The following is a 27,266-nucleotide window of genomic DNA, read 5'->3' as shown; positions in this document are numbered from 1 at the left end:
ACATGCCGCGGAGCGGCTGGGCCCTTGCGCCATGGCCGCTGAGCCTGCGTGTCCGGAGCCTGTGCTCTGCAACGGAAGAGACCACGACAGTGGGAGGTTCGCGTACCGCAAAAAAAAAAAAAAAAAAAGAAGATGAAGACTGACATTAAAGGCATGCTGTAGCAGGACAAGTGGTGGTGCTAGGTTCTGACCCCAGGACCCTGGAACTTAAGCGGTCCCATCTGTCACGTAATACAGCCTTTAGAATTCTGGTTTCCTTTGTCTTGTCCACGTACCAGGCCAGAAAAGGAAATGTTTGCAGGGACAGCGTCTCAGCTTTGGAGGAAATGGCTTTGCTCGGAGCGCCCCCTGGTGGCCGGGGCGGGAAAGCGCGTCTCTGATGACCGCCATTTATTGTGTTTGCGAGGTACCCGCAGCATGTCGGAGAAAAGTCAATTTGGATTTAGGTCAAATTTGGCTTGTTGACCTGCATCCATAATCTTTTGTATACACTCCCACTCCTAGTAGACCACTCCATCTCCCCTACTACTCCAAGTCTATTTAAACTCACATTCCTGCTAAAACATTCACCCTGCAAACAAGTCCCTTCCCCCCACTGGCTCCCCCTGGGTGGTTACGTCTCACCCGGATGAGGAATCGGCGTCCTATGCGCTTGCCCTGCATCCACTCTGGCCTCTCTGGCATATGTTCTGAAGCTAGATCAGAATGTTCTTTTCAAAACGCAAATAATTATCCTGACATAAACCCAGGTCAAAAAAACCTAATGGACCCCAGTGTCCTTGTAAAGCCAAATTCTTACCAGCGCTTACAGGGACCTAAATAACCTTGTCTCTCTTAGTTCTGCATGGTAATTACTCTCTCTCTGCCTCATTAGATTTCAGCCATGCTGATTATCCCTTATTTCTTTTCTGACAGAGGGCTGTCAGCCTGATTCTCTCTGCTTGGAATGCTTTTTGCTAGCTAATCACCAGCCTGATTATCCCTTTTAAACGTAAATGCCATTTCCTCAGAAAATACGTTCCTGACAAGACCAAATTTCCCTCTTTTTTTGCAAAACAGACCACATTTTTTGGAGTCATACTCAGAAGCTTCTATTATAGCTATGCTTTTTTTTTCTTTTAAAGAGAGGAAATTTAAAAAAATAGGAAATCAAATGTTAAAAAATGAACAAGAAGCATACTGGGTATGCCGGTCTGAACCAGTACCTGATCCTGCTGTCAACTGGCAGGAAATAAAGACGTAGGATCATTGCACCAGGAAGGTGCAACCGAAAAAATCCAGACTGTGGGACATCCTTACAGGTCAAATGGCTCAGGTTCTACAACATAGATTATAACAAAGGGAATATAATATTCCGGAGAAGGGTCTGGGTGATCGGGAAGAATCAGAAGAGAAGGGAAAATTATTTCTGTGACTTTATTATGGCGTTTCATCAGTCTCTTTATTTAATGATGTATTTCTGTATCTTACTGGGAACGTAAGATCCTTGAGGACAGAAGTTATTCTCGAATTCACACATCCAAACAGCAGTACAGTGTTTGGCATGGAGCACTGCCCCCAAATATTTTTCTCAATTAGTTCACTAAAAAAATGAATGATGGGGGTTTCCCTGGTGGCGCAGTGGTTGAGAGTCCGCCTGCCAATGCAGGGGACACGGGTTCGTGCCCCGGTCTGGGAAGATCCCACATGCCATGGAGCGACTAGGCCCGTGAGCCATGGCCGCTGAGCCTGCGCGTCCGGATCCTGTGCTTCACAACGGGAGAGGCCACAACAGTGAGAGGCCCGCGTACCGAAAAAAAAAAAAAAAAAAAATGATGAGACTTCCATGGTGGCACAGTGGTTAAGAATCCGCCTGCCAATGCAGAGGACACAGTTTCGAGCCCTGGTCCGGGAAGATCCCACATGCTACAGAGCAGCTAAGCCTGCAAGCTACAACTACTGAAGCCCTCACACCTAGAGCCCGTGCTCCGCAACAAGAGAAGCCACCGCAATGAGAAGCCTGTGCACCGCAACGAAGAGTAGCCCCCGCTTGCCACAACTAGAGAAAAAACCTGTGTGCGGCAACGAAGACCCAACGCAGCCAAAAATAAATAAATAAATTTATATTAAAAAAAAAAGGAAGAGAATTTTAACACATGCTACAGCATGGATGAACCTTGTGGACATCCTACTAAGGGGAATGTTGCCAAAGTCTGGCTCCCTGTGCACCGTTGCCAAATAAAAATATGGAGACAGAGAATTGGAAGATAGGAGATAGAGAGGCTTTTTACTTTCTTTGCTAGGCAAAGGGAAGACACAGTAGGCTAGTGCCTCAAGAACTGTGCTCCCCCCCTTCCTGGGGAATTGCAGGGATTCTTATAGGGAAGTTCGCAGTCCGAAGCGAGTGATAAGGATCAAAATGGTGAAGGTCTTGCATTCTCATTCTTCTTGCATTATTTCAAAACAGTCATCGCTGGAGTCAGGCAACCCGGTAATTGGGTCCATTAGTCTCTGGGTTATCAGTCTGCAGACCTCCTTTCTGAAATGCAAACAGCTACAAGGGCTGATTTGCTACAAGAGTTTAGTAAAGAATAAATACCAGGTGCAGGATGTTAATTACCTAAATTACACAGGATTAAGGGGGACAGGTTAGCTTTGTGAAGGAGAAATCTAACTACAGACACTACAGATTAGTAACAGTTAAAACTAGGAAAAACAAAACAAAACAAAACTAGGATTAACTCAGGCCAGTTTATGTTCTCTAGCCTGTTCACTGCTCCCTTTATTTTCCTGTTTGTCAGGAGAGGAAAAAAAACCTAATTTCTATTTTTGTTGCAACAGAAGTAAGCCTGACAGGAAAGGACAAATATTATATGATTCCACTTAAATGAAGTACCTAGAGTCATCAGATTCATAGAGACAGAAAGTAGAATGATGATGGCCAGGAACTGAGGGGAGAAAGGGGGAGCTGTTGAATGGGTACAGAGTTTCAATTTTGCAAGATGAAAAAAGCTCTGGAGTTGCATTGCACGAAATGCGAATGTACTTAACAGGACTGAACTGCACCCTTAAAGATGGTTAAAAGGGTACATTTTATGATATGTGTACTTTACCACAGTAAAGAGCATCTCAGAACCATCCCCTGAGGGTAACCATAGAAGAGTCCAGGGCTGATAGCAACACTGCAGGTACTCCCCACCCACCCAAACCTGTCCTGTTTTACTGAAAGCCTGCTTTCGGTTTTAAGGTTTGTTGGATTTGCTGGCAAAATAACCACTCGTCTCACACACATAAACAGCTTTTATCAATTCTTTAACGAAAGGTGATTTCACTTAATTTTAATATACAATCATTAGAAGGAAAAGAATAAGAATATTAGAAAAAACGTAACAGGGTACACATCACCGAATTGGGCCGACACCTACATCCAGATACAAACAGCAGCTGGGAACTTCTGAGTAACAGCAATCTGGAGCCCCAGGTGGGAAGGGTCCCAGGTTTGTGCGTCCATCCTACTGGTTAGATTTCCGATTGGCGTTCTCAGGGCTTCTGTTGTTTATAATTCCAGGCCTCAAACTGATATTATCAGTTTGCCCGCAAAAATGCAGCTCTGGTTCAATTATAACAATGCTGCTAATTTCACCATGCAAGTCACAAGATTTTCCAGACCCCGGGGCACTGGCCAGGTCTCCAGGGCTCAAGAAATTCTAAGACCCATTCCCTTTCTTATCATCCGTGCTGCTTGACTTGTAACAGTCGTTAGGTGTGCAGGCAAGCAGGCAGTCCAGGAAGGGTCACAGGTCGGTCAGAGGCCTGCTTCTGCCTCTGAAGCCTGGATAAGATTATTTTACTAGTTTTCCCAACACATCTTCACCCCCAGCAACCCAGGGGTTAAGGGTTGTCTTTTGTGCACAGGGACTCCCTGCTTTGGGTTTGTTTGTTTGTTTGTTTTTTTTTTGCAGTACTTGGGCCTCTCACTGTTTTGGCCTCTCCCATTGCGGAGCACAGGCTCCGGACGCGCAGGCTCAGCGGCCATGGCTCACGGGCCCAGCTGCTCCGGGGCTTGTGGGATCTTCCCGGACCGGGGCACGAACCCGTTCCCTGCATCGGCAGGCAGACTCTCAACCACTGCGCCACCAGGGAAGCCACCTGTTTTGTTTGTTTGTTTGTTTGTTTGTTTTGCGGTACGCGGGCCTCTCACTGCTGTGGCCTCTCCCGCTGCGGAGCACAGGCTCCGGACGCGCAGGCTCAGCGGCCATGGCTCACGGGCCCAGCTGCTCCGGGGCTTGTGGGATCTTCCCGGACCGGGGCACGAACCCGTTCCCTGCATCGGCAGGCAGACTCTCAACCACTGCGCCACCAGGGAAGCCACCTGTTTTGTTTGTTTGTTTGTTTGTTTGTTTTGCGGTACGCGGGCCTCTCACTGCTGTGGCCTCTCCCGCTGCGGAGCACAGGCTCCGGACGCGCAGGCTCAGCGGCCATGGCTCACGGGCCCAGCCGCTCCGCGGCATATGGGATCTTCCCAGACCGGGGCACGAACCCGCGTCCCCTGCATCGGCAGGCGGACTCTCAACCACTGAGCCACCAGGGAAGCCCTGGTTTTTAGAAATGTATCAGCTCCAGCGCTACACAGCTTAAACTCAACGTCACTGGCTTTGATCCAGGGCTCCAGGCTCTACTCCAACGATCCAGTAAGTCTTGGGTAACCCCCTCTTCTGTAGGAAACCGGGCATTGAGTTCAGATCTTCCTAAAGAGACCTCAGCAATCCAAGTGTGCAATTGGGTCAGCCTGGCTTCTGACCCATTTTCTGCATGAAGACAGGAGCTGGGAGCTGTGGGTGTGTGTGAAAAGAGGTGTGTGTGCGCGCGCGCGCGCGTGTGTGTGTGTGTGTGTGATTGGATCAGTGTCCTGATGATCTACGACTATTTTTTGGCTCGTGTCCAACAATATTAATAATTACCCTTATACAGTGAATGTGACACGTGGACCACTGATTTCAGTCTTCTGTTTGCCCTCTGTGTCTGTGGGTTCCTCATCTTCAGATACAGGGGTGACTGTAAGGGACTTGAGCGTCCGTGGAGTTTGGTATTCATGAGGGGTGACTGTACAGTGATTTACATTAAAACACTTTTGGGTTTGCTCCGCCCAGCAACTCTGAGAAGCTGGCTCTGTTATTTCTCATTGGTAGCAATTTTAAAAATGGTGGTAAAATACACATCACATAAAATTTACCATTTTAACCATTTTTAAGTGTACAGTTCAGTAATGTTAGGTATATCTACATTACTGTGCAACCAACCTCCAGAGCTCTTTTCATCTTATAAAACTGAAACCGTGTCCTCACCAAGAACTCCCCATTTCTCCCTCACCCCAGCCCCTGCCAAGCCACCATTCTCCTTTACGTTGCTATGAATTTGACTACTCTCAGTACTTCCTAGAAGTGGAATCATAACAATATTTGTCTTTCTGTGACTGGGTTATGTCACTTAGCATATCGTCCTCAAGTTGCGTCCGTGTTGTAGCATGCGTCAGAGTTTCCTGTCTTTTCGTGGCTGAATAATATTCTGCTGTATGTATAGACCACACTGTGTTTATCCATTTCTTCGTGGATGGCCATTTGGGTTGCCTTCATCTTTCAGCTGTCGTGAACAATGCTGCTGTGAACATGGGTGTATAAATATCTCCTTGAGACCTTATTTTCAGTTCTTTTGGATGTACACTCAGACGTGGAATTGCTGGTGAAACTGTGCACCTCATATTGGGACTTGAACCCGGCCAAAACCCTGACAGGGACTTGAACCCACGGTCTTTTAATTAGAATCACTGGTCTAATTAGAATCACAAATTAGAATCACTGGTCTCTGGACTCACTGAGGCTCAGATTCTCTGTGTCTCAGCGCAGAAGGAATTCCACGAGAGGCAGAGGAGAGTGTCTGACCTTACGAGGTCTGACTAGGACTGTCATAGCACTTATTCAACTCAGTAGAAGGGTGGTAACATTTTCCTTCCACCTAATGACCTGGGGCATATCTTGTGCTTTTATTTATGGCTTCATAGTTAAACAAGGCTGCTTCACTCCACAGTGTTCTGATAGCTTTCTTGAGCTGATGATCTCAATTTAAAAATCAGCATTCGTATCCACTCAACTCATACCAATTGAGCAGCTAGTGTGTGCCCGGCACTTTGCTGGAAGCTTTTGCTTCTGTAGGGGTGGAAAACTTGGCTTTCCATGTTCTTTGGCTGGTCTAATAATTAAATTGACATAAGGCAGATTAACAAGTTTAATTTGGTATGTATGGGAGCCCTGTATAAACTCTGAAGCTCAAAGACATTCAGGCAACTGAGACTTAAATGCTCCCCTGACCTAAGGGGAACTGGGTAGGGATCTGGGGCTTCAAAGGGAAGGAAGACATCCCACAGGAAGATGGGACGGGCAAAGGCTTGGTAAACAAATGTTTGCCACTCCTTGCAGGTGAGTCTTTTTTTTTTTTAACATCTTTATTGGAATATACAGGTGAGTCTTTCTGAGATAAAAAGTTCTCTCTGGTAATAGGTCTCTTCTTGCCATAGGCCTCCTAATGTAAATTATTTTGAGCAATTAAGTGAGAGGCAAAGAGCTTTCCCTGAGTCTGCAGGGTCTTGATTGCTTTCAGCTCAACACAACCCACGTGACAGAGTGGCAAATTGGGGGGAGACAGATTCTGCTCCCCCTCACTTCTCTTCAAGCAATCCTTCCGGTGACTTGGAAACATATTAGAAGTCTTGTTTATGTTTAAGAAACCAAAGCTGGGAGATGGAGAACTTGCCCAATGTGTCCTTTTACCAACTGCTCCCCATAACTCTTTTGCTCTATGGAATTGGATTCCCAGGGCCAAGGGTGGATGGACATTAAAAAAAAAAAAAATTAATTAACTAGGCTGTCCCAGGTCTTAGTTGCGGCATGTAGGATGTTCGTTGCTGCTTGCGGGATCTTCGTTGCAGCATTATGGGATCTAGTTCCCTGACCAGGGATCGAACACAGGGCCCCTGCATTGGGAGCATGGAGTCTTAACCACTGGACTGCCAGATAAGTCCCTCTCAGCAGCTCTTTTTAGCCTTCCCAACTGCGTCTAAGATGCTGTGTCAGAACGTCTGCCCATCTGTTCCAAAGCTGGTCTGCAGATGACTGCTGGAGCCCAGGGAGTGTTCTGAGAGTTCCACGGCTCCCTGTCTGAACACCCTGACCTGGTGGCCTTGGGTGTGAGCAATACCTTGGGAGCTGGCGTGCACATCATGGTTGGTGAAGTGGCCAAGTACGTAGCTGGACCTGCAATGGTCATCTGCTTCTTGGTGGCCACCCTGTCTTCTGTGTTGTCTGGGCTCTGCTATGCTGAGTTTTGGACCTGGGTACCAGGTCCGTGTATTGCTACAGCTATGTCACAATGGGACAGCGGTATGCTTTCATCATTGGCTGGAACCTCATACTCTCTAATGTCATTGGTGAGATGGTAGAGGTGGGGGCAACAAAGGACTTATTATGGGAAACTAGGAGGGGGGTCTTCAGTCATTCCTGAGAATTTGTTATCCACCTTGTGTGATGTAATATGTAACAGTGGCAGGAAAACCACACAACTTCATTCTACTGCGCTCTATCCTGCTTTCCTTAAATGGTGGACCAAGAACCTAGAGGGAAAGGGAGCTGTAGGGAAGGGGTAAGAGGGAGGTATGTCCCACAGGCTCATCCCCTCACCATTTTGAAGTTCTGGCTCAGCTGTTGCCTTCTTGGAATTTTCCCTTACACCTCAGTTTAAAATTTCAACACTTGGGCTTCCCTGGTGGCGCAGTGGTTGAGATGCAGGGGACGCGGGTTCGTGCCCCGGTCCGGGAAGATCCCACATGCCGTGGAGCGGCTGGGCCCGTGAGCCATGGCCGCTGAGCCTGCGCGTCCGGAGCCTGTGCTCCACAGTGGGAGAGGCCACAACAGTGAGAGGCCCGTGTACTGCCAAAAAAAAAATTTCAACCCTCATCTCCCAGACCGCCCACTCCCACTTAACCTGTTTTCTTTTCTTGAATAACATTGATCTCCTAACATATTAAATAAAATTAACCCATTTTTTTGGACCGCCTGGGTCTACTCTCACCACTCAATGAAAAGGAACTCTTTGGGATTAGGTATTTTGTCTGTTTTTGCTTTTTTGTTTTTTGGTTTCTTTGGCTGAGCCGTGTGGCTTGTGGGATATAGGATCTTAGTTCCTCGACCAGAGGTCAGGCCCGTGCCCCCTGCAGTGGAAGGGTGGAATCCTAACCACTGGACCACCAGGGAAAGTCCCATGCAGCGACTTACTTTTAATATTAAAATGTATTCACTCAATTAAATTCATTCTCAGCTTTGCCACACCTGGTCATGAACAGAACTCTTTTCCCAGAGTTCCTTTTTCAGAAACTTTCTATAACTTCCTTCTCTACATTCAGATTTTATCCTGTGCTTCTCCCACCCTCCTCACTTTAACCTAGCTTTGGGACAAAATTAATTTCCTTTAACAAAATGCATGTCCATTCCTTATAACTTTTTAGAAACTTCCTTGCACACAAAGATGTTTTCCTTCTTAATTACATATATTAACCAGAATCTTAACCCTTGGAAAAGTTAATTTCTAGTAGAAACTAAGAAATGAGCAATTGTGAACTATTTGTTATGCTAGCATTTTTTAAGTTGAAGTATAGTTTATTTACAATATTACATCAATTTTAGATGTACGGCCTAGTGATGCAGTATTTTTACAGATTATATTCGATTAAAAGTTATTACAAGATAATGATTATAATTCCTTGTGCTCTAAGAGATCTCCTTGTTGCTTATCTAGTTTATATATAGTGCTTAGTGTCTGTTAATCCCAAACCCTTAACTTGCCACTCACCCTTCCCTCTCTCCACTGGTAGCCACCTGTTTGTTTTCTGAATCTGTGAGTCTGTTTTCGTTTTGCTATATACATTCATTTGTGATTTTTTTTTTTAGATTCCACATATAAGTGATATCACCTAGTATATGTAAAAATACTGAGTCACTATGCTGTACACCTGAAACGAATGTAATATTGTAAACCAACCAACTATATTTATAACTAAATAAATAAACAAACACATCCATTCAGGAAGAAAAGCACCTTTGTGGGTGTTGTGGGATCTCGCACCATATGCCCAAAGAACCTGGAGAAGTCCCGTCTATCTGTGGATCTGGGAAACACCAGAAAGATGTCTATGTGGGCTACGGAACCTGCAGAGCCAGGGAACCTGCGCGGACCCCTCCTCTGGTGGTGAGAAGGTGGGGGGAACCTGGAGAGTACTGACTTGGGCAGATTCCCCAGCAGGAGAGAGAATGTACAAAAGTCCAGTCTTCTCCAGTGGAGATTCCAACTGCCAAAAAAAACAGTCTGGTCAAAGCAAATGCGGCAGTAAGATGAACTTTCCCCTCCCCCCTCCAGGGAAACATCTCGTGGGGCTGATCTATCCAGAGGGCACCTCTCCCACCACAGAGGAGGAAAGTGGTGAGTGAGTGCGCAGCTACCCTAGTTACCCAGGACACCGCTGGAGACCCAGAGTACTGAGGCTGGACATCCCTGACAAGGGAGAGGAAGCGTATTGGGAAAGAGGCAGATAAGCATTTCAAAGGGTACTAAAGCAATTGCTTTCAACAGGGGGTCCTCTTACAAGCCTCTGGGAGTACTACATCTGGGGATCTCCCTACTGGGTCCACCAGCACCCTCAAAAGCCCTGATTGCTAAACCCACACCTCCCGCCACTCTTCGGAGGCTCCTTGTTTGAGCTTCCACCTGCAGCACCCAAGGGAGCTCTGGTTAGACAGGGCGCATGTTCAGAAAACTGGCCACCTGCCATGGGCAAGGGCGCCCACAAATTTGAGCTATAGCACCACCTTCTGGAAAACCAAAAAGAGGCTTCCAGGAGACTGTCTGCCGAGTTGTAAGACCAGAGAAGACGTAGAAGCTTAAGAATTCTCCACAAGAGGGAGCAAGAAGAATGGAACAGGTGTACTGATATAAAGAGAAAGCCGCAGATGACGCAGGACACCACCATGGAACACAGTACGCCAGCTGTGAAAGCACTGATGCAAAACTCCAAGGAAAGTAGAAAATAAAAATGTCATTACAAAAATAAAATAATACTTTTCCAACAGTTGAGCTCAAAACCACGACATTTTGTGATTTAGCAGTTAAAGAATTCAAAACTGCTGTTTTGAAGAAACTCAGTGAGCTACAAGAAAACTCAGAAAGAAAATTAAATGAAATCTAAAAAAACCCAAAAAACAAAACACACCCTATCAAAGTGGGATTTTTACCAATGAGATAGAAACCATAAAAAAGAACCAAACAACTTCTGGAGGTGAAGAACTCAGTGGATGAAATGAAAAATGCAGCAGAAAACATCTGTAGGAGAGTAGAGAAAGCAGAAAATAGAATAAGTGAGTTAGAGGATAGGAATTTTGAATAGAGGTTAACAAAGAAGAAAGAATGAAAAAGAGCAAAGAAAGCCTATGTGATCTATGGAGTTCCATCAAAAGTACTAATAGTAGAATAATTGGGAACCAGAAGGAGAAGGGAGGGAGAAGGGAGCAAATATTTATTTAAAGAAATATTAGCTTGGTGTGATGAATTGGGAGATTGGGATTGACATATATACACTAATATGTGTAAAATGGATAACTAATAAGCTGCTGTATAAAAAAATAAAAAGAAATATTAGCTGAGAACTTCTCAAACCTGAAGAGAGAATTGGATATGCAAATACATGAAGCTCATAGGTCACCCTATTATCTCAATGCAAAAGACCTTCTCAGAGAAACAGTACAATGAAACTGTCAAAAATCAAGGACAAAGAAAGAATTCTCCAGGCAGCTAGGGAAAGGAAAATTGTAACCTACAAAGGAACCCCCATTAGGATATCAGTGGATTTCTCAGAAGAAGCCCAGGAGACTGGAATGACATATTCAAAGTGTTGAAAGGAAAAGATTCCTGGCCAAGAATATTCCATCTGGCAATGTAACCCTTCAGATATGAAGGAGAGAGGCTGGGAAATTAGGGTGTCATGAGGGGTGATGGTCATGACACTCTCACCTTGAAACACAGGGTAATGGTTGAATGAAAAAGGAAAAAAGAAAAACAATGTAAGCATATCTGTTACATTTACCAAAGTCACTGTGAGATGAACTAAATATAACTGGGGCTTCCCTGGTGGTGCAATGGTTGAGAGTCCGCCTGCCGATGCAGGGGACACAGGTTCATGCCCCGGTCCGGGAAGATCCCACATGCCGCGGAGCAGCTGGGCCCGTGAGCCATGGCCGCTGAGCCTGTGCGCCAGAGCCTGTGCTCCGCAACGGGAGAGGCCACAACAGTGAGAGGCCTGCGTACCGCAAAAAAAAAAAAAAAAAAAGTAAATTATATTGGACATATGAGAGGGTGAGGAGAAGGAAGCAGAGGTGGAAGTGAGTTACATTCTCATGGATCATAGCAGGAAGATAATGCCTGACAGTTGGGGTCTTTTAAATTCTATATAATGTGATATTGGAGATAAACATCCTCAAGGATTAAATCTCTGTCCTTATATTATTTTAAACTCTTTGCATGGTTTCTCCTATTATGTTATGGTTGTTTTGAAAAGTTAGACTCCTTTAAGTATATGAAGTTTATTTCAGTATAAGGTGTGTGGAATGGATTCCATATAAAGTGTCTCCAAAAGTCCCGCTGTTGTTAAAGAGGGGAGTGCCCTTTACTTCTAAGTCCCTGGTGTCTATTTTAGTGCCTGGCACACAGTGGGCCCTTTGGCAGTGTTAGATGAATGAACTCTATACTCTACTTCTTTTACTTGGCCACACATTTTTTAAAATAAATTTTATTTATTTATTTATTTATTTACAGCTGTGTTGGGTCTTCATTGTTGTGTGTGGGTTTTCTCTATTGTGGTGAGTGGGTGCTACTCTTTGTTGTGGAGCACAGGCTCTAGGCACGTGGGCTTCAGTAGTTGTGGCACATGGGCTCCATAGTTGCGGCTCACAGGCTCTAGAGCGCAGGCTCAGTAGTTGTAGTGCATGGGCTTAGTTGCTCTGCAGCATGTGAGATCTTCCCAGTTCAGGGATCGAACCCATGTCCCCTGCATTGGCAGGCGGATTCTTAACCACTGCGCCACTAGGGAAGCCCTTGGCCACACATCTTATTCAGTAGCAGTGTCATAGTGTTGAAGCATTTAAACTTTGCCGCTGTTGGAGCAGAAAAACTTTCCCCCTCTATCCTCTTAGAGTCTTTGACTGGAGCTTACAAAAAAGACAGACCAAAGGCAAATTACCAGGAGAAAGGATTATATACAGGACCTAACAAAAGTATAACTTGCTAAATGATTAAAGTTACAGGCTTATATACTCAACTTAGTAGGAGGAGGGGGTAGGGAGAAAAGGCTTCTATGCGAAGAACAAATGGCTTTCTTTGGGAAAGACAAATAAATTAAGAGAAGAAACTGGAGATGAGAAAGTTTGCAATAATGTTTGTGCAGATGTGAGTGGTCTTTCCACGTTCTTCAGGCTATAACACTGCGGGACAAGAGAATTACAGTAATAGGTTTATTCATATTTGCCTCTTTGGGAGTAGCCTCTCCCCAAGTGGGAGTTTCCGGCAGCCTTACTTACCAGAATTTTCTGCTGTGAGTCAGACAAGGGAAGCTCTGAGAAGTCGTTCTGCATCTGTTGCATCTCAATGTCTTCCCTTTGAAATCATCTTTCTACCAACTCTTGGGTTTTGAGCAGGTCCCCAACACAACCAACTAAAACGCTCCACAACAGCTTAAGCCAGTTCATTCCATCTTGTGTGGTTGGCCCTTCAAAAGTTAATCTAGGGGCTTCCCTGGTGGCTCAGTGGTTAAGAGTCCGCCTGCCAATGCAGGGGACACGGGTTGAGCCCTGGTCCGGGAAGTTCCCACATGCCACAAAGCAATGAAGTCCATGTGCCACAACTATTGAGCCTGCGCTCTAGAGCCCGCGAGCCACAGCTACTGAGCCCACGTGCCTAGAGCCCATGCTCCGCAACCAGAGAAGCCGCTGCAATGAGAAGCCCGCGCACCTCAATGAAGAGTAGCCCCCGCTCGCCTCAACTAGAGAAAGCCTGCGTGGAGCAGCGAAGACCCAACGCAGCCAAAAATTAAAAAAAAAAAAAGTTAATGTAACAGTCAACCATGACTGTTAAATCCCAGGTTGGTGCACAGTGTTTTAGCCTGTGTGTTATTTGATGCATGTCATAATCCTGTCAGGCCTCCACCAGCAGCCACCCAGCTGCAACACTCCCCTCTCACTCCCAGGTTTTTCCTTCCTTACCTCTTACATCCTATTTCCCTTCCCTGCCTGGGTTCTCAGCTCTCCCAGCAGAAGGGGCCCTTGAAGAAGAGGACTAAGTCGCACTCCCCTTTATCTTCTTCCGTCCCTTTGTGCAACGCTGGATGCAAGCACCATGCTTATTAAATGTTTTTGCTGCTTGAGTTAACATCAGAGATTTTAAGCTCCCCTTCTCCTGGTTGGGGCCCAGGTGGGCTTGGGGGTTCCCCACATTTGAGTGTCTCAGGCCATGGGCGGACTGTGCAAAGTCGAGTAGTATAAGAAGACTGGAGAGAGCAGGGTTGGAAAAAACAATCGAATATTTTTAATAGAGGGTTATTTGTTTCAACCCAGTACATTCTCAGTAAATGTCTAATGTGTGAGGCCACTCTTTCTTGTTTGGGATCTATTCTGTAGTAGGCTGATAATACCACTTCATTGGTTTTCCTTTTTTCCAGTTTACTGATTTACAAAACTGCGTATATTTGGACTGTACAAAGTGAAGATCTCTTTAAGATGTCCAAAATGATGATTTAATACACATAGACACTGTGAATGATTACCACAATCAAGTTAATTAACTGTCATCTCCCATAGCTTCTACTTGTGTGTGTCTGTGTGTTGAGAACACAAGCAGTTCTCTCATACTAGACAGCAAAAATACAATACAGCAGTATTAACTATAGTCAACATGACATATATTAGGTACCTAGAACTTGTTTGTCTTTTAACTGAAAGTTTGTACCCTTTACTGATATCTCCCCACTTTCTCCACCACCTACTCCTTACAACTACAGTTCTAATTTATGGTGTTATAAGTTTGATTTACTTAGATTCCACATATAAGTGAAATCATACATTGTTTTTCATTGTCTGATGTATTTCAATAAGCATAATGTCCTCAGGTCCATTCACGTTTTCACAAACAGCAAGGTTTCCTTCTTTTAATGGCTGACTAATATTCCATTGTCTATATATACACACTACATTTACTTTTTTGTTGTTTTTATTATAATGTAAATTTTATTTAACAGTTATTGGAAAATAGAAAATGTTATTAAAAAAAATTCCATTCACAATTACATTCAAATTTTTTTTTTTTTTTTTTTTGCGGTACGTGGGCCTCTCACCGCTGTGGCCTCTCCCGTTGCGGAGCACAGGCTCCAGACACGCAGGCCCAGCAGCCATGGCTCACGGGCCCAGCTGCTCCGCGGCATGTGGGATCTTCCCGGACCGGGGCACGAACCTGTGTCCCCTGCATCGGCAGGCGGACTCTCAACCACTGCGCCACCAGGGAAGCCCTACATTCAAATTTATATGGTACCCAAGGAAAAAAATTTAGAAAATAGTATTTAATACTTTTATAGAAGAAAATGATAAAATCAAACAAGATAAAAACATTTTGTTAATGCATATACAAGCTCAATATCAGGGACATGTACTATAAATTATTACCAAAATTGACCTACAAAGTTAATATAATTCCAATAGAAAAAATCTCAATAGATTTTTTTCATGAAACTTGGTGAACTTATTTTAAAATTCCTGTGTATGAGAAGATGTTCAGGAAGAGGCAAGGCAGCTATGAGAAGAACTAAGAGAATTTGTTCTTCTAGATATCAAGAATTATTTTAAAGCTATAGTAATTAAAACAGTATGGAATTTTGTAGGGTTAAAAATAGATTAATCAGACAAACTCGAGAGCTTAGAAATAGACTCTGGCTTATATATGTATATTTGGTTTATGAGAAAAGTGGCCTCAACAACGGAAATTTATTGGAATAATTGGCTATCTGTATGGCAAGAAAGAGAATTAGATCATTGCCTCTATATAAAAAAAATTCCAGGTAGATTAAAGGCTTAAATTTGTTAAAAAATAGTTTTAAAATACAAGAGGACAATTTTATGATCCTGTGAAGAAAAATATGTTTAGATACATGGAAAAAAAGCACAAATTGTAAAGAAAATTGATTCATTTACAGTAAAATTTAAAATGCCTGCATGACAAAAGGTAACAAAGCCAAACGACAAAGATTTTTTGCAACATACATAACAGACAAAGAATCTCTCCAAAATATATAAAGAACACTTTACCACCAGTAGGATAATGAGAGTAGCTAACATTTACTAAGCAGTTACTATATGCCAGGATCTGTTCTAAGTGGTTAGTATGTATTAACTCCCTTAACCATCGGAGTAATCCTATGAGATACTATTTTTATCTCTATTTTACAGATTAAGAAACTGAGCCACAGAGAGGTAACATCCAAGTACAAACAACGGTTAATGACACATTTGGAATCGAAACTAATGCAGTTCAGCGTGTCTGCTGCTAACCACTATGTAGAATTATGCCTTTCCCCCCGCAAAAGAAAAGTAATTCAGCTGACCACGAAGCAAAGATGTGAACAGGTTATTCATAGAAGAGTTGCTGGAATTGCCAGTAAAGATGAAAATATGCCCAACTTCATTAATCAGAGAAATGCAGTTTATTTATTTTATTCTTATAAGTTTATTTCTTTATGTATTTATTTTTGGCTGTGTTGGGTCTTCGTTGCTGCGCGTGGGCTTTCTCTAGTTGTGGTGAGCGGGGGCTACTCTTCGTTGTCGTGCGTGGGCTTCTCATTGCAGTGGCTTCTCTTGTTGCGGAGTACAGGCTCTAGGCACACGGGCTTCAGTAGTTATGGCACACGGGCTCAGTAGTTGTGGCTCGCGGGCTCTAGAGCACAGGCTCAGTAGTTGTGGCACACAGGCTTAGTTGCTCCGCGGCATGTGGGATCTTCCTGGACCAGGGCTCAAACCTGTGTCCCCTGCATTGGCAGGCGGATTCTTAACCACTGTGCCACCAGGGAAGCCCAGAGATGCAATTTAAAATTTTAATAATGTTTCTCACCCATCAGGTTGGCAAAATTTGTAAAAGTCTGAGAATACTAAATGGTGACCAGATTTGACAAGATAGGAATTCATATATCCTGCAGAATAGAGTGTAAACTGGCACACAAACGTTGGAGAGCAAGGTGGCAATATTTAGTAAAACAGACCTATAGGTACCTGATGACTCAGCAGTTTCACTTCCAGGTAAACGCACATACAAAGAAAAATGTGTGTTATTATGTTTAATGCGTTTTTTTTAACATCTTTATTGGAGTATAATTGCTTCACACTGCTGTGTTAGTTTCTGCTGTACAACAAAGTGAATCAGCTCTATGTATACCTATATCCCCATATCCCCTCCCTCTTGCTTCTCCCTCCAACCCTCCCTATCCCAGCCCTCTAGGTGGTCACGAAGCACTGAGCTGATCTCCTTGGGCTATGCGGCTGCTTCCCACTAGCTATCGATTTTAAAATGAAGGGAATTCTAACACATGCTACAACGTGGATGAACCTTATGGACGTTCTGCTAAGTGAAATAAGCATGACAGGAAAGGACAAATATTGTTTGATTCCACTTAAATGAAGTACCTAGAGTCATCAGATTCAGAGACAGAAAGTAGAATGGTGATGGCCAGGAACCGGTGGAGGAGAAAGAGGAAATTGTAGTTTAATGGGTACAGAGTTTCAGTGTTTTTTTTTTTTTATTTATTATCAGAGTTTCAGTTTTGCAAGATGAAAAACTTTGGTTGCACAAAATGTGAATGTACTTAACACTACTGAACTGCACGCTTAGAAACGGTTAAAATGGTAAATAAATTTTCTGTTGTGTGTATTTTACCACACACAGACTCCAAATCTCAGAACCGTCCCCTGAGGGTAACCACTCACGCTCAACTGGCTGATAGTATCACTGCAGGCTTGCCCCGCCCATCCCCGAGCGTCCCCACCCATCCCCACCCTGGGATTGGGTTGTCTTTTATTGTGGCAGCGTTCCCAGATTTGGTTTTTAGAGATGTATCAGCTCCAGCCCTACACAGCTTAAACTCAGCCTCCCTGACTCTGATCCAGGGCTCCAGTTTCTGCTCCAAGAATTTGGTAAGTCTTGGGCAACCCCTCTTCTGCAGGAGACTGGGCGCTGAGTTCAGATCCTCCTGAAGAGACCTCTGCAATCCAAGTGTGCAGCTGGGTCAGCCTGGCTCCAGCCGGAGGGTGGCAAGACCCGTTTTCCAGATGAAAGCAGAAGGAGCTGGGAGCTGTGTGTGTGGTTGTGTAAGAAGAGGCGGGGGAGGGGGAGGTTGCATCAGTGTCTGGAGGCTCTAAGACTCTTTTTTTTTTTTTTTTTTTTTGCGGTACGCGGGCCTCTCTGTTGTGGCCTCTCCCGTTGCGGAGCACAGGCTCCGGACGCGCAGGCTCAGCGGCCATGGCTCACGGGCTCAGCGGCCATGGCTCACGGGCTCAGCCGCTCCGCGGCATGTGGGGTCTTCCCGGACCGGGGCACGAACCCGCGTGCCCTGCATCAGCAGGCGGACTCTCAACTACTGCGCCACCAGGAAAGCCCCAAGAGTCAGTTTTTTGATTGGTGTTCAAACAATATTAAAGCTTACCCTTATATAGGGTTTATGACATGTGGGCCACTGATTTCAGTCTCGTGTATACTGTTGACCCTCCGGATCTGTGGATTCCTCCTCTGGGGGTACAAGTGGAGACGGTAAGAAACTTGAGCATTGCGGATATTGCGCCGAGGAGGACGACTGTATGGTGATTTACATTAAATCGCTTTTGGGTTTGTTAACACCCAGCAGCTCTGTGAAGCTGGCTCTACTATTTATCATTGGCTGAACTTTTGTTTCTTTTTCTTTTTTTGCGGTACGCGGGCCTCTCACTGTTGTGGCCTCTCCCGTTGCGGAGCACAGGCTCCGGACGCGCAGGCTCAGCGGCCATGACTCACTGGCTCAGCCGCTCCGCGGCATGTGGGATCTTCCCGGACCGGGGCACGAACCCGTGTCCCCTGCATCGGCAGGTGGACTCCCAACCACTGCACCACCAGGGAAGCCCTTTTTTAAAAAAAATTAATTAATTAATTTTATTTTTGGCTGCGCTGGGTCTTCGTTGCTGTGCACGGGCTTTCTCGAGTTGCGACGAGCGGGGTCTACTCTTTGTTGTGGTGCGCGGGCTTCTTATTGCTGTGGCTTCTCTTTGTTGCAGACCACGGGCTCTGGGCGCGTGGGCTTCGGTAGTTGTGGCACTCGGGCTCAGCAGTTGTGGCTCGCGGGCTCCAGAGCACAGGCTCAGTAGTTGTGGCGCACGGGGCTTACTTGCTCTGTGGCATGTGGGATCTTCCTGGACCAGGGCTCAAACCCGTGTCTCCTGCACTGGCAGGCGGATTCCTAACCACTGCGCCACCAGGGAAGTCCTTGGCTGAACTTTAAAAAAAATGGTGGTAAAATACACAGAACATAAAATTTGCCACCTTAACCAGTTTTAAGTGTACAGTTCAGTGATGTTAAGTATATTCACATTGTTGCACAACCAATCTCCACAGGCCTTATCATCTTGTAAAACTGAAACTGTGTCCTCATTTCACAATGACTCCCCATTCCCCCTCATCCCAGACCCTAGAAAACCACAATTCTACTTTCTGTCTCTAATCAAATGAGTTTGACGACTCTAGGTACTTCACAGAAGTGGAATCATACATATTTTGTCTTTTTGTGACTGGCCTATGTCACTTAGCATAATGTCCTCAAGGTTCTATCATGTTGTAGCATGCATCGGAATTTCCTGTCGTTTTTTTTTTTTTTGGGCTGTGCTACGCGGCTTGCGGGATGTTAATTCCCAGACCAGGGATCGAAATGTGCTCCCTGCAGTGATATCGTGGAGTCCTAACAACTGGACCACCAGAGAATTCCCTTTCCCGTCTTTTTGAAGCTGAATGACATTCCACTGTGTGTATAGACCACGATGTATTTATCCATTCCTTTGTGGGTAGACATTTGGGTTGCTTCCATCTTTCAGCTACTGTGAATAATGTTGCTATAAACATGGGTGTACAGAGCTCTCTCTGAGACCCTATTTGCAGTTCTTTTGGGTATATACCCATAGGGGGAATTGCTGGATCATATGGTAAATCCCTTGTTTAGTTTTCGGAGGAACCACCATACTTTATCTACAGCAGCTACTCCATTTTACTTTCCTACTAACAGTGCCCAAGGGTTCGTCAGCAGCATTTGAAAAAGAAGAACACAGAGGTCCAGAGCAGTAAATGACTTGTTCAAAGGCACAGGGGTGTTGGTAGAGCCAAGATTCTAATCATAGTTTCTTGGCTTTTTGAATGCTTGCTCTTAACCAAAATGCAAAACTTGGAGTATCAGGTACGGAAGCGCCCTGATGATAACTTTCGTTCACTGGGTCAGCCTAGCCCTATAGCCTTGTAGAGTGGAGACATTTCATGCCCCAAAGGAGCAGGAAACAGAGTTCCATCATTTCTGATTCAGAATGAAGATTAGTCCTCCCTCCGTCCAGGCAGTTGGGAGCCACTCTGGTTTGATGTTTTCCCTGGGCTGGGCTACAGTCTGTCCCTCCCTGCAAATTCCATCTCATTCTGCCCCAACTCAGAGTTCCAGTTCAATTTCACTCTGCAAGCAATGAAAGAGGAAGCTTCAGGTTTCAGGATCCTTGGTGTAGAAATGCGTGGAGTGTGGGCTTGTTGTGGAATCCAAGTTCATGTGCCTGATGGCACAGTGAGGCCAGACAAATGGAAACGTTGGTGTTTGGAGCAGGGAAAGGTTTATTAATTGCGAGGGTGCCATGCCACCCTCTTGAGAAGGTGGGAGAAATAGGTTGATCTCAAATCCACCTTGCTGGCTGGCCGGGTTGCAAGGTTTCTAAAGAAAAGAAGAGGAAAGGGGAGGTGATCTTTGTGATTTTAGTTTCTGGATAAGATCTCAGTTGCAGACTTCCTGACGGCATTTTTGTGACTCAGTGGGTCATTGGTGATAGTGATTGATCTACGTGTTCCTGCAAAGCAAACTAGTACGTCAAGGTCCTGTGATCCCTTAACTTCTTTCTAGAAGAGAGCAAAAACAATGGTTGAGGCATTTTGTTATTTACTTAGAGCCTACGTGACAAGTTAAGAATTTCAAGCAGGTTGGTCCCTGCTGTTTTTTCCTTTAAGGCCACTGGTACTGCTTTCCCTTTGTTTCTGCATACCCTCACTTCCCTGACTAGTAAGCGCTTGAGTCTGCTCTTCGGAACTTGGGAAGACCTGGGAGACAGAATCCTTTCTTTACAAACCAATGAGGGGACACGAAGAAACTTTTGTATGAGGAGGGTCCTGCAGGGTCCTGCAGGTTCCTGCCTGAGTTCAATCCCCCTTTTCTTTGGTACTCCTCAATCCTGAGGGGAACAGCGTTGAGACAAGAAAGGGAATAAAGTTTTGGATGGAGAGGTGAATCATAAACTCAGCAGGGGAACTCGGTTTTACAGGGACTTGGTTTCATCGCGCTGGTCACCGAGCCCCTTAAACTGTCACTTCACTCACATCAAGGAAGGGAGGGGATAAAGATGATAATAATAAATTTCCTTGTTTTATAGAAGAAAGGAGGACAAAGTGGTATATAGTTCATGCAAAATCAAACAAGCTACACATCACAGAGCTAGATTTGAACCAGCAGAGCTGGTTGATTTCTTTTCTTTTTTTTTTTTCTTTTCTTTTCTTTTTTATTTTATTTATTTATTTTTCTTTCTTTAAAATTAATTTATTAAAAAAATTTTTGGCTGCGTTGGGTCTAAGTTACTGTGTGCAGCCTTTCTCTAGTTGCAGTGAGTGGGGGCTACTCTTCGTTGTGGTGCGTGGGCTTCTCATTGCTGTGGCTTCTCTTGCTGCAGAGCACAGGCTCTAGGCGCGTGGGCTTCAGTAGTTGAGGCTCACCGGCTCTAGAGCACAGGCTCAGTAGTTGTAGCCCATGGGCTTAGTTGCTCTGTGGCATGTGGGATCTTCCCGGATCAGGGCTCGAACCCATGTCCCCTGCATTGGCAGGTGGATTCTTAACCACTGCGCCAACAGGGAAGTCCAGTCTGCTGGGTCTTAATTGCCTTCAACTCAAAACAGTCCACATCCCCAAATGGCACATTCTGGGGATACATAATCTGCTCCCCCTCACTTCTCTTCGAGCAACTCTTCCAGTAACTTTGAAATACATTAAAAGTCTTCTTTATGTTTGAAGAAACCAAAGCTCAGAGACAGAGAACTTGCCCAATGTGTACTTTACCATCTGCTCTCCATAACTCCATTGTTCTGTGGAATTGAACTCCCAGGGCCAGGGCTGGATGGACATTCTTGATGGCTTTGTGTCTTGCTTTCTCAGCAGATTGTAGCCTCCTCAACTATGTCTAAGATGCTGTATCAGGATGTTTACCAATTTGGTCAGAAGCTGATCCGCAGGCGGCCTCTGGAGCCCAGGGAAGAGTCTGAGAGCCGCATGGCTCGTTGTCTGAACACCTTAGACCTGGTGGCCCTGGGCGTGGGCAGCACCTTGGGAGCTGGTGTGTACATCCTGGCTGGTGAAGTGGCCAAGGACAAAGCTGGGCCAGCGATTGTCATCTGCTTCCTGGTGGCCGCCCTGTCTTCTGTGTTGTCTGGGCTCTGCTATGCAGAGTTTGGGGCCCGGGTACCATGCTCCGGTTCTGCATATCTCTACAGCTATGTCACAGTGGGACAACTGTGTGCCTTCATTACCGGCTGGAACCTCATACTGTCCTATGTCATCGGTGAGATGATGGGAGTGGGAGGAAGGTGTGGGGCTTAATTAAGATCAGGAAATTAGGAGGTGGGATTTAGGTCTTGACTCATTCGTGAGAAATTTGTGATCCACCTTGTGGGGTGAAGTGGGTAATAGTGTCAGGAAACCCCCACAACTTCATTCTACTCTGCTCTATCCTATTTTCCTTAAATTACGGGGCCTAGAACAAAGAAGGAAAGCAAAGTGTGGGGAGTGGGTGAGAGGGAGGCATGTCCCGCAGGCTCATCCCCTCACCATGTGGAAGTCTCTCCTCAGTTGTTGCCTTCATGGGAGTTTCCTTTGCTACTTGATTTAAAATTTCAAACCCCATCTCCCAGACTTTTCACTCCCACTTAACCTGTTTTCTTTTTCTTTTTTTTTTTTTTGGCATAACATTGATCTCCTAACATTAAACAGTTGACCTATTTAGTGGGTCATCTGGGTCTACTGTCCCCAGCCCATGAAAAGAAACTCTTAGAGATTAGGTATTTTGTGTGCGTCCCCCCACCTCTCCCAAATCCACCCCATGACGCGTGGTAGGGGTTCAGTTAATGTGTGTTAATAAATATTCCTTCTGCTGCTGCAGGCACTGCCAGCGTGGCCCGGGCCTGGAGCTCCGCTTTTGACAGCCTGACTGGGAACCACATCTCTCAGGTGTTACGGGGAGCTTTCTCTCTGCACGTGCCCTACTCCCTGGCCAAGTACCCAGACTTTTTTGCGCTGGGCTTGGTACTGCTGCTTACGGGTGAGACAGGGTTCAGTGATAGGATGGGAAGAGTGGGGTGTGGGGGGAGAGCTGGGGTGGGAAAGGCTTGGGATGGAAGAATGGTGGGGGGATTATGACTGGAAAGAGGGGTCTGTGGTATGAGAGACAGGAAGGCAAGACGTAGACCATTGTTTCCCACTGTTGGCACCACTGACAATTGGGGCTGGATCATTCTTTGGTGTGTGGGGCTGTCCTGTGGAGTTTTTTTTTTTTTGGCCGCGCTGCGTGGCATTGCGGGATCTTAGTTCCCCAACCAGGGGTCAGACTTGTGCCCCCTGCAGTGGAAGTGTAGAGTCCTAACCACTGGACCTCCAGGGAAGTCCCAGGTTTTTTTTGGTGGTTGTTTTTTCTTTTTTTAAATCATTGTCGGATGTTGAGTAACATCCCTGGCCTTTATGTACTAAATACCAGGGTCACCCACCCTCCAAACTGTGTCAATCACAGTGTCTCCAGACATTGCTAAAAGTCCCCTGGGGGCCAAAATCACCCCAGGGGAGAATCATTTATTTAGACCAGTGAGTTTCTTCCTTTGTACTGAGATCAAAGATTTTTTTTTTAATTGACAAGAAATTCGTATAGCATAAAATTAATCATTTTGTTATTTCCCCAGCTTTACTGACATATAATTGATACACATTGTATAAGTTCAAGGTGTACAGTGTGATGATTTGATAAAACTGTCTACTGTGCGATGACTGTCACAATAAGAAATTAACCATCTGAAGGTGTACGATTACATGGCACTTAGTACGTTCACAATGTTGTGTCACCATCACCTCCCTCTAGTTCCAAACGTTTCCATCACCCCAAAAGGAAATCCCATCCCCGCTGAGCACCCGCTGCCCAATACCCCAGCCCCTGGCAACCACGAGTCTGCCTTCTGTGTCTATGAATTTGGTTATCGTGCACGTTTCCTATTCCACCTTTCCCACAGGAGTGCTGGCTCTGGGAGCTCGCGAGTCGGCCCTGGTTAACAAAGTGTTCACAGGCTTGAACCTTTCGGTTCTCAGCTTCATGGTCATCTCTGGCTTCGTCAAGGGAGATCTGCACAACTGGCAACTCACAGAACAGGACTACAAATTGAACACATCTGGATCCAATGACACCTCTGGGTTAGGAGGGTGTCCTTGACCATAGTAATGCTGGTGGGGGCACGTGTGCAGAGCTGGGAATACATACGGTGGGGACTAAAGAGATCTGGGCTGAAGGATCCAGGCGATGGGGTCCTCCTGGAGCCCAGAACTTGCGGTATTAACCAAAAAGTCCAGTACAGATGGCTGAACACAGCTCCCCCACATTCTTTCTTGCTCCTTCTCTCACCATAGATTGGGCCCTCTGGGTTCTGGAGGGTTTGTGCCTTTTGGCTTCGACGGGATTTTCCAAGGAGCAGCTACCTGTTTCTATGCATTTGTTGGTTTTGATGCCATTGCCACTACAGGTAACGTGGTCATTGTGTGTCCCATCAGGGGTTTGGGTACAGATAAGGCTGCCCTTGGGCATAGGGGTTTCTTTTGGAGGTTCAAGAGGAAAGTGAATTTTAAAAAAAATAATTAATTAATTAATTAATGGCTGCGTTGGGTCTTCGTTGCTGAGCGCAGGCTTTCTCTAGCTGCGGTGAGCCGGGGCTACTCTTCTTTGCGGTGCGCGGGCTTCTCATTGCGGTGGCTTCTCTTACTGGGAGTACAGGCTCTAGGCGTGTGGGCTCAGTAGTTGTGGCTCGCGGGCTTAGTTGCTCCGTGGCATGTGGGATCTTCCCGGACCAGGGCTTGAACCCGTGTTCCCTGCACTGGCAGGTGGATTCTTAACCACTGCGTCACCAGGGAAGTCCGGAAAGGGGATTTTGTATTTCATCACAGTGTGTTTTCCTGGCCCAATGCTTCCTCCCATCCTGCAGGGGAAGAAGCCCGAAATCCTCAGCGATCCATCCCCTTGGGCATTGTGATCTCGCTCCTCATCTGCTTTTTGGCATATGCTGGTGTCTCGGCGGCACTCACCCTCATGGTGCCCTACTACCAGATTCATTCTGACAGCCCCTTGCCACACGCTTTCCTCCATGTCGGCTGGGCCCCTGCCAGATATGTCGTGGCTGTTGGCACCCTCTGTGCTCTTACATCCAGGTCAGTGTCAGAGCTTTCTCCCCATCTACTGTCAGATGCTCAGGTATGCCAGCCCTTGGGATTGAGAGACAAGAGGGAAAGACACCTTACCCCACGTGGGCTAGGGAGCAGACACCCCAGTCTGTCCTGCTTATCCACGTCCTCACACATGTTCCCATTTTCTCTTCTAGCCTCCTGGGTGCCATGTTCCCTATGCCTCGTGTCATCTACTCAATGGCAGATGACGGGCTCCTGTTCCGGGGACTTGCCCAGATCCATGCCCGTACACGCACCCCCATCATGGCCACCTTGGCTTCTGGAACTCTTGCAGGTAAATAAACAGTGCCCATTCCTTCTTTGATCAGTTTTCTTAACTTGGATATTTCTACTGGATTTTCACTCCCTCTCCACCTTGTTTGTGCCCTCGTTCTAGGGGTCATGGCATTACTTTTCGAGCTCAGCGATCTCGTGGACCTCATGTCAATCGGAACCCTGCTGGCTTATTCCCTGGTGTCTTTTTCTGTTCTTGTCCTCAGGTGAGACTACGCTACACCTTGGCTGGGGGTCTTTGACTCGTGGGGATTGAAGGGGAGATCATCGTCGTTTGCCTTCATGCTGCCTTCTAAATGTCCCGCTAGGCTTAAGTTGGGTGAGAGGTGGATTAGACCGCTTGACGCTGGATGAGTAGGGGCTGCTGTTCATATTGACTTAATACCTCTAATTCAGGTACCAACCAGACCAGAATTTAAGCGAGATTGAGAAAACAGAGAAAGAAACTGAGATGAAGCCTGTAGTTGAAGAAAGCCCTTTGGAATCTGTACCTGAAGCAGGAACCTCAAAGATTCTCAAGAGTCTGTGTGACCCTCTCCACACCATCCCCACCCTGAAATCTGGCCAGATTATCTATGGAAGTGCCTCACTCCTTGGTGAGCAGGGGGATTGCTCTTTGGTGGTCTTCTGAAATGGACAGGATAGGACGGGAGTGTGTATATTGGCAGTTGAGGCATCTTGGAGATAGGATGGCCCTTCGTGAGGTGGGCAGTTCTGGGGAGGGGCGTGACCCAAGGTCTTGAGCTATTTGACTTCCTGTTGAACCTGTTCTCCTCCACCCTGACCCTTGCAGTTCTCCTGCTGACGACCCTGAGCCTGATACTGGCCCAGTGGCCCAGCCACGTGTTCTCTGGAGACCCCGTGTATACAACAGCAGCTGTGCTGCTGTTACTGCTCACCACTGGGCTCATTGTCATCATTTGGAGGCAGCCCCAGAGCCCCACTCCCCTTCACTTCAAGGTAGGTGGCCTTACGTGCCCACCTGTCCACCTGAGTGAGTGAAGTCTGTCTGCATGCTTTGAGACCTAAACATCCTTTGCTGGACCAGGGAAGAAGGGGAGTTATTAAAACTAAGGGACCCTTCCCTGATGCACACTCAGTGCTTTCCATGCCCAACTGCAGTAGGCACTGAACACACAGCCTGAGTAGGACTGAAGTCTTCTCGGCCGTGTGGGGTAGAGGCCTGCCTTTCAGACGTCTGTGGCGTGTCCAGGGAATAACTGACTTTGCCCGCAGGTCCCTGCGTTGCCTCTTCTCCCACTCATGAGCATCTTTGTGAATGTTTACTTGATGATGCAGATGACCTCTGGGACTTGGGCCCAGTTTGCTGTCTGGATGGTGATTGGTAAGTGGCTTTCTGGGATTAAAAGACCTCTTGAGTGGCTGAGCCCAATCCTCTTTCTACTACCTCTCCCCGCAGACTGTGTCAGACACCATAAGGGCAGGCCTGTTGGGCATTTGTAAGCGGGGAGAGCACCTACTTTTCCTTCTCATTGTCTTATTTCTCTACTAGGATTTGTCATATACTTTGGATATGGCATCCGACACAGCTTGGAGAAGAAGAATCAACAGCCACCAGCCTCCAACTCCCAGACTTTTGACAAAAACATCCCTGGTGCTGAATCACCTTAACCACAGCAATAGACGCTGTGTGGAATCCCACCGTGCACTGGAGGTATCTTCTGGTTCAAGGGGCACTTTGAGGCTCTATGGAGTGTGAAGGTGGGATGAATTTACAGCCCTATATTTAATGCCAGTGGACAAAATGACTTCTATGTTGTATAATTTTTAAGTAACCATTTCAAAGCATTATATATATATATCTACACACACACACACACACACATTCAGAAAAGTGCATGCTTCATACCTGTGCAGCAAGATGAATTTTCACAAAGAAAGTACAAGGTAACCAGAAGCCAGAGAAAAAATAAAATATTAACCTGCATGTAAGAAGTGCCTTCTTGTGCCTTTTTCCAGCAAAAACACATAGATTTGCCACACGGGAAGAAAACATAGGTAACTATATATTGTGTCAAGAGTTGCACTGTATTTATTTACTTTTTTTGTGGTATGATTCTCCATTTTATTA

At 45.9% G+C, this 27,266-nt stretch overlaps 1 protein-coding gene across 3 annotated transcripts; it reads left to right on the top strand.

Annotated features, from left to right (window-relative positions):
* The first annotated feature begins 17,190 nt into the window (after positions 1–17,190).
* LOC101317501 (cationic amino acid transporter 3) lies at positions 17,191–27,266 on the top strand. 3 transcript variants are annotated; one of them, XM_033845125.2, is made up of 12 exons: positions 17,191–17,297; positions 21,569–21,971; positions 22,569–22,727; positions 23,683–23,860; positions 24,074–24,186; positions 24,643–24,865; positions 25,036–25,175; positions 25,278–25,380; positions 25,571–25,770; positions 25,968–26,134; positions 26,411–26,519; positions 26,688–27,264. In XM_033845125.2, the coding sequence occupies exons 2-12, from the start codon at positions 21,590–21,592 to the stop codon at positions 26,804–26,806; spliced, it is 1,893 nt and encodes a 630-aa protein (XP_033701016.1). In that variant the 5' UTR covers positions 17,191–17,297; positions 21,569–21,589; the 3' UTR covers positions 26,807–27,264. The 3 variants fall into 3 exon arrangements, with proteins under 3 accessions (XP_033701016.1, XP_033701017.1, XP_033701015.1); XM_033845126.2 differs by having other exon boundaries at positions 17,241–17,297; positions 21,572–21,971; XM_033845124.2 differs by lacking the exon at positions 17,191–17,297 and adding an exon at positions 17,306–17,910 and having other exon boundaries at positions 21,572–21,971; positions 26,688–27,266.

This window comes from Tursiops truncatus, chromosome 19 (assembly GCF_011762595.2).
Source record: "Tursiops truncatus isolate mTurTru1 chromosome 19, mTurTru1.mat.Y, whole genome shotgun sequence".
Lineage (NCBI taxonomy): Eukaryota > Metazoa > Chordata > Mammalia > Artiodactyla > Delphinidae > Tursiops > Tursiops truncatus.
This window is presented reverse-complemented; position numbering and strand designations above follow the sequence as displayed.

Bases quoted from the DNA above. Each gene is read 5' to 3' on its own strand.
- LOC101317501 (XM_033845124.2), top strand. From the start codon at position 17,827: ATGTGGGCCACTGATTTCAGTCTCGTGTATACTGTTGACCCTCCGGAT. The intron at 17,911-21,571 runs GTAAGAAACTTG...CTTTCTCAGCAG, and splicing joins TGGGGGTACAAGTGGAGACG to ATTGTAGCCTCCTCAACTAT. The intron at 25,381-25,570 runs GTGAGACTACGC...CCTCTAATTCAG, and splicing joins TTTTCTGTTCTTGTCCTCAG to GTACCAACCAGACCAGAATT.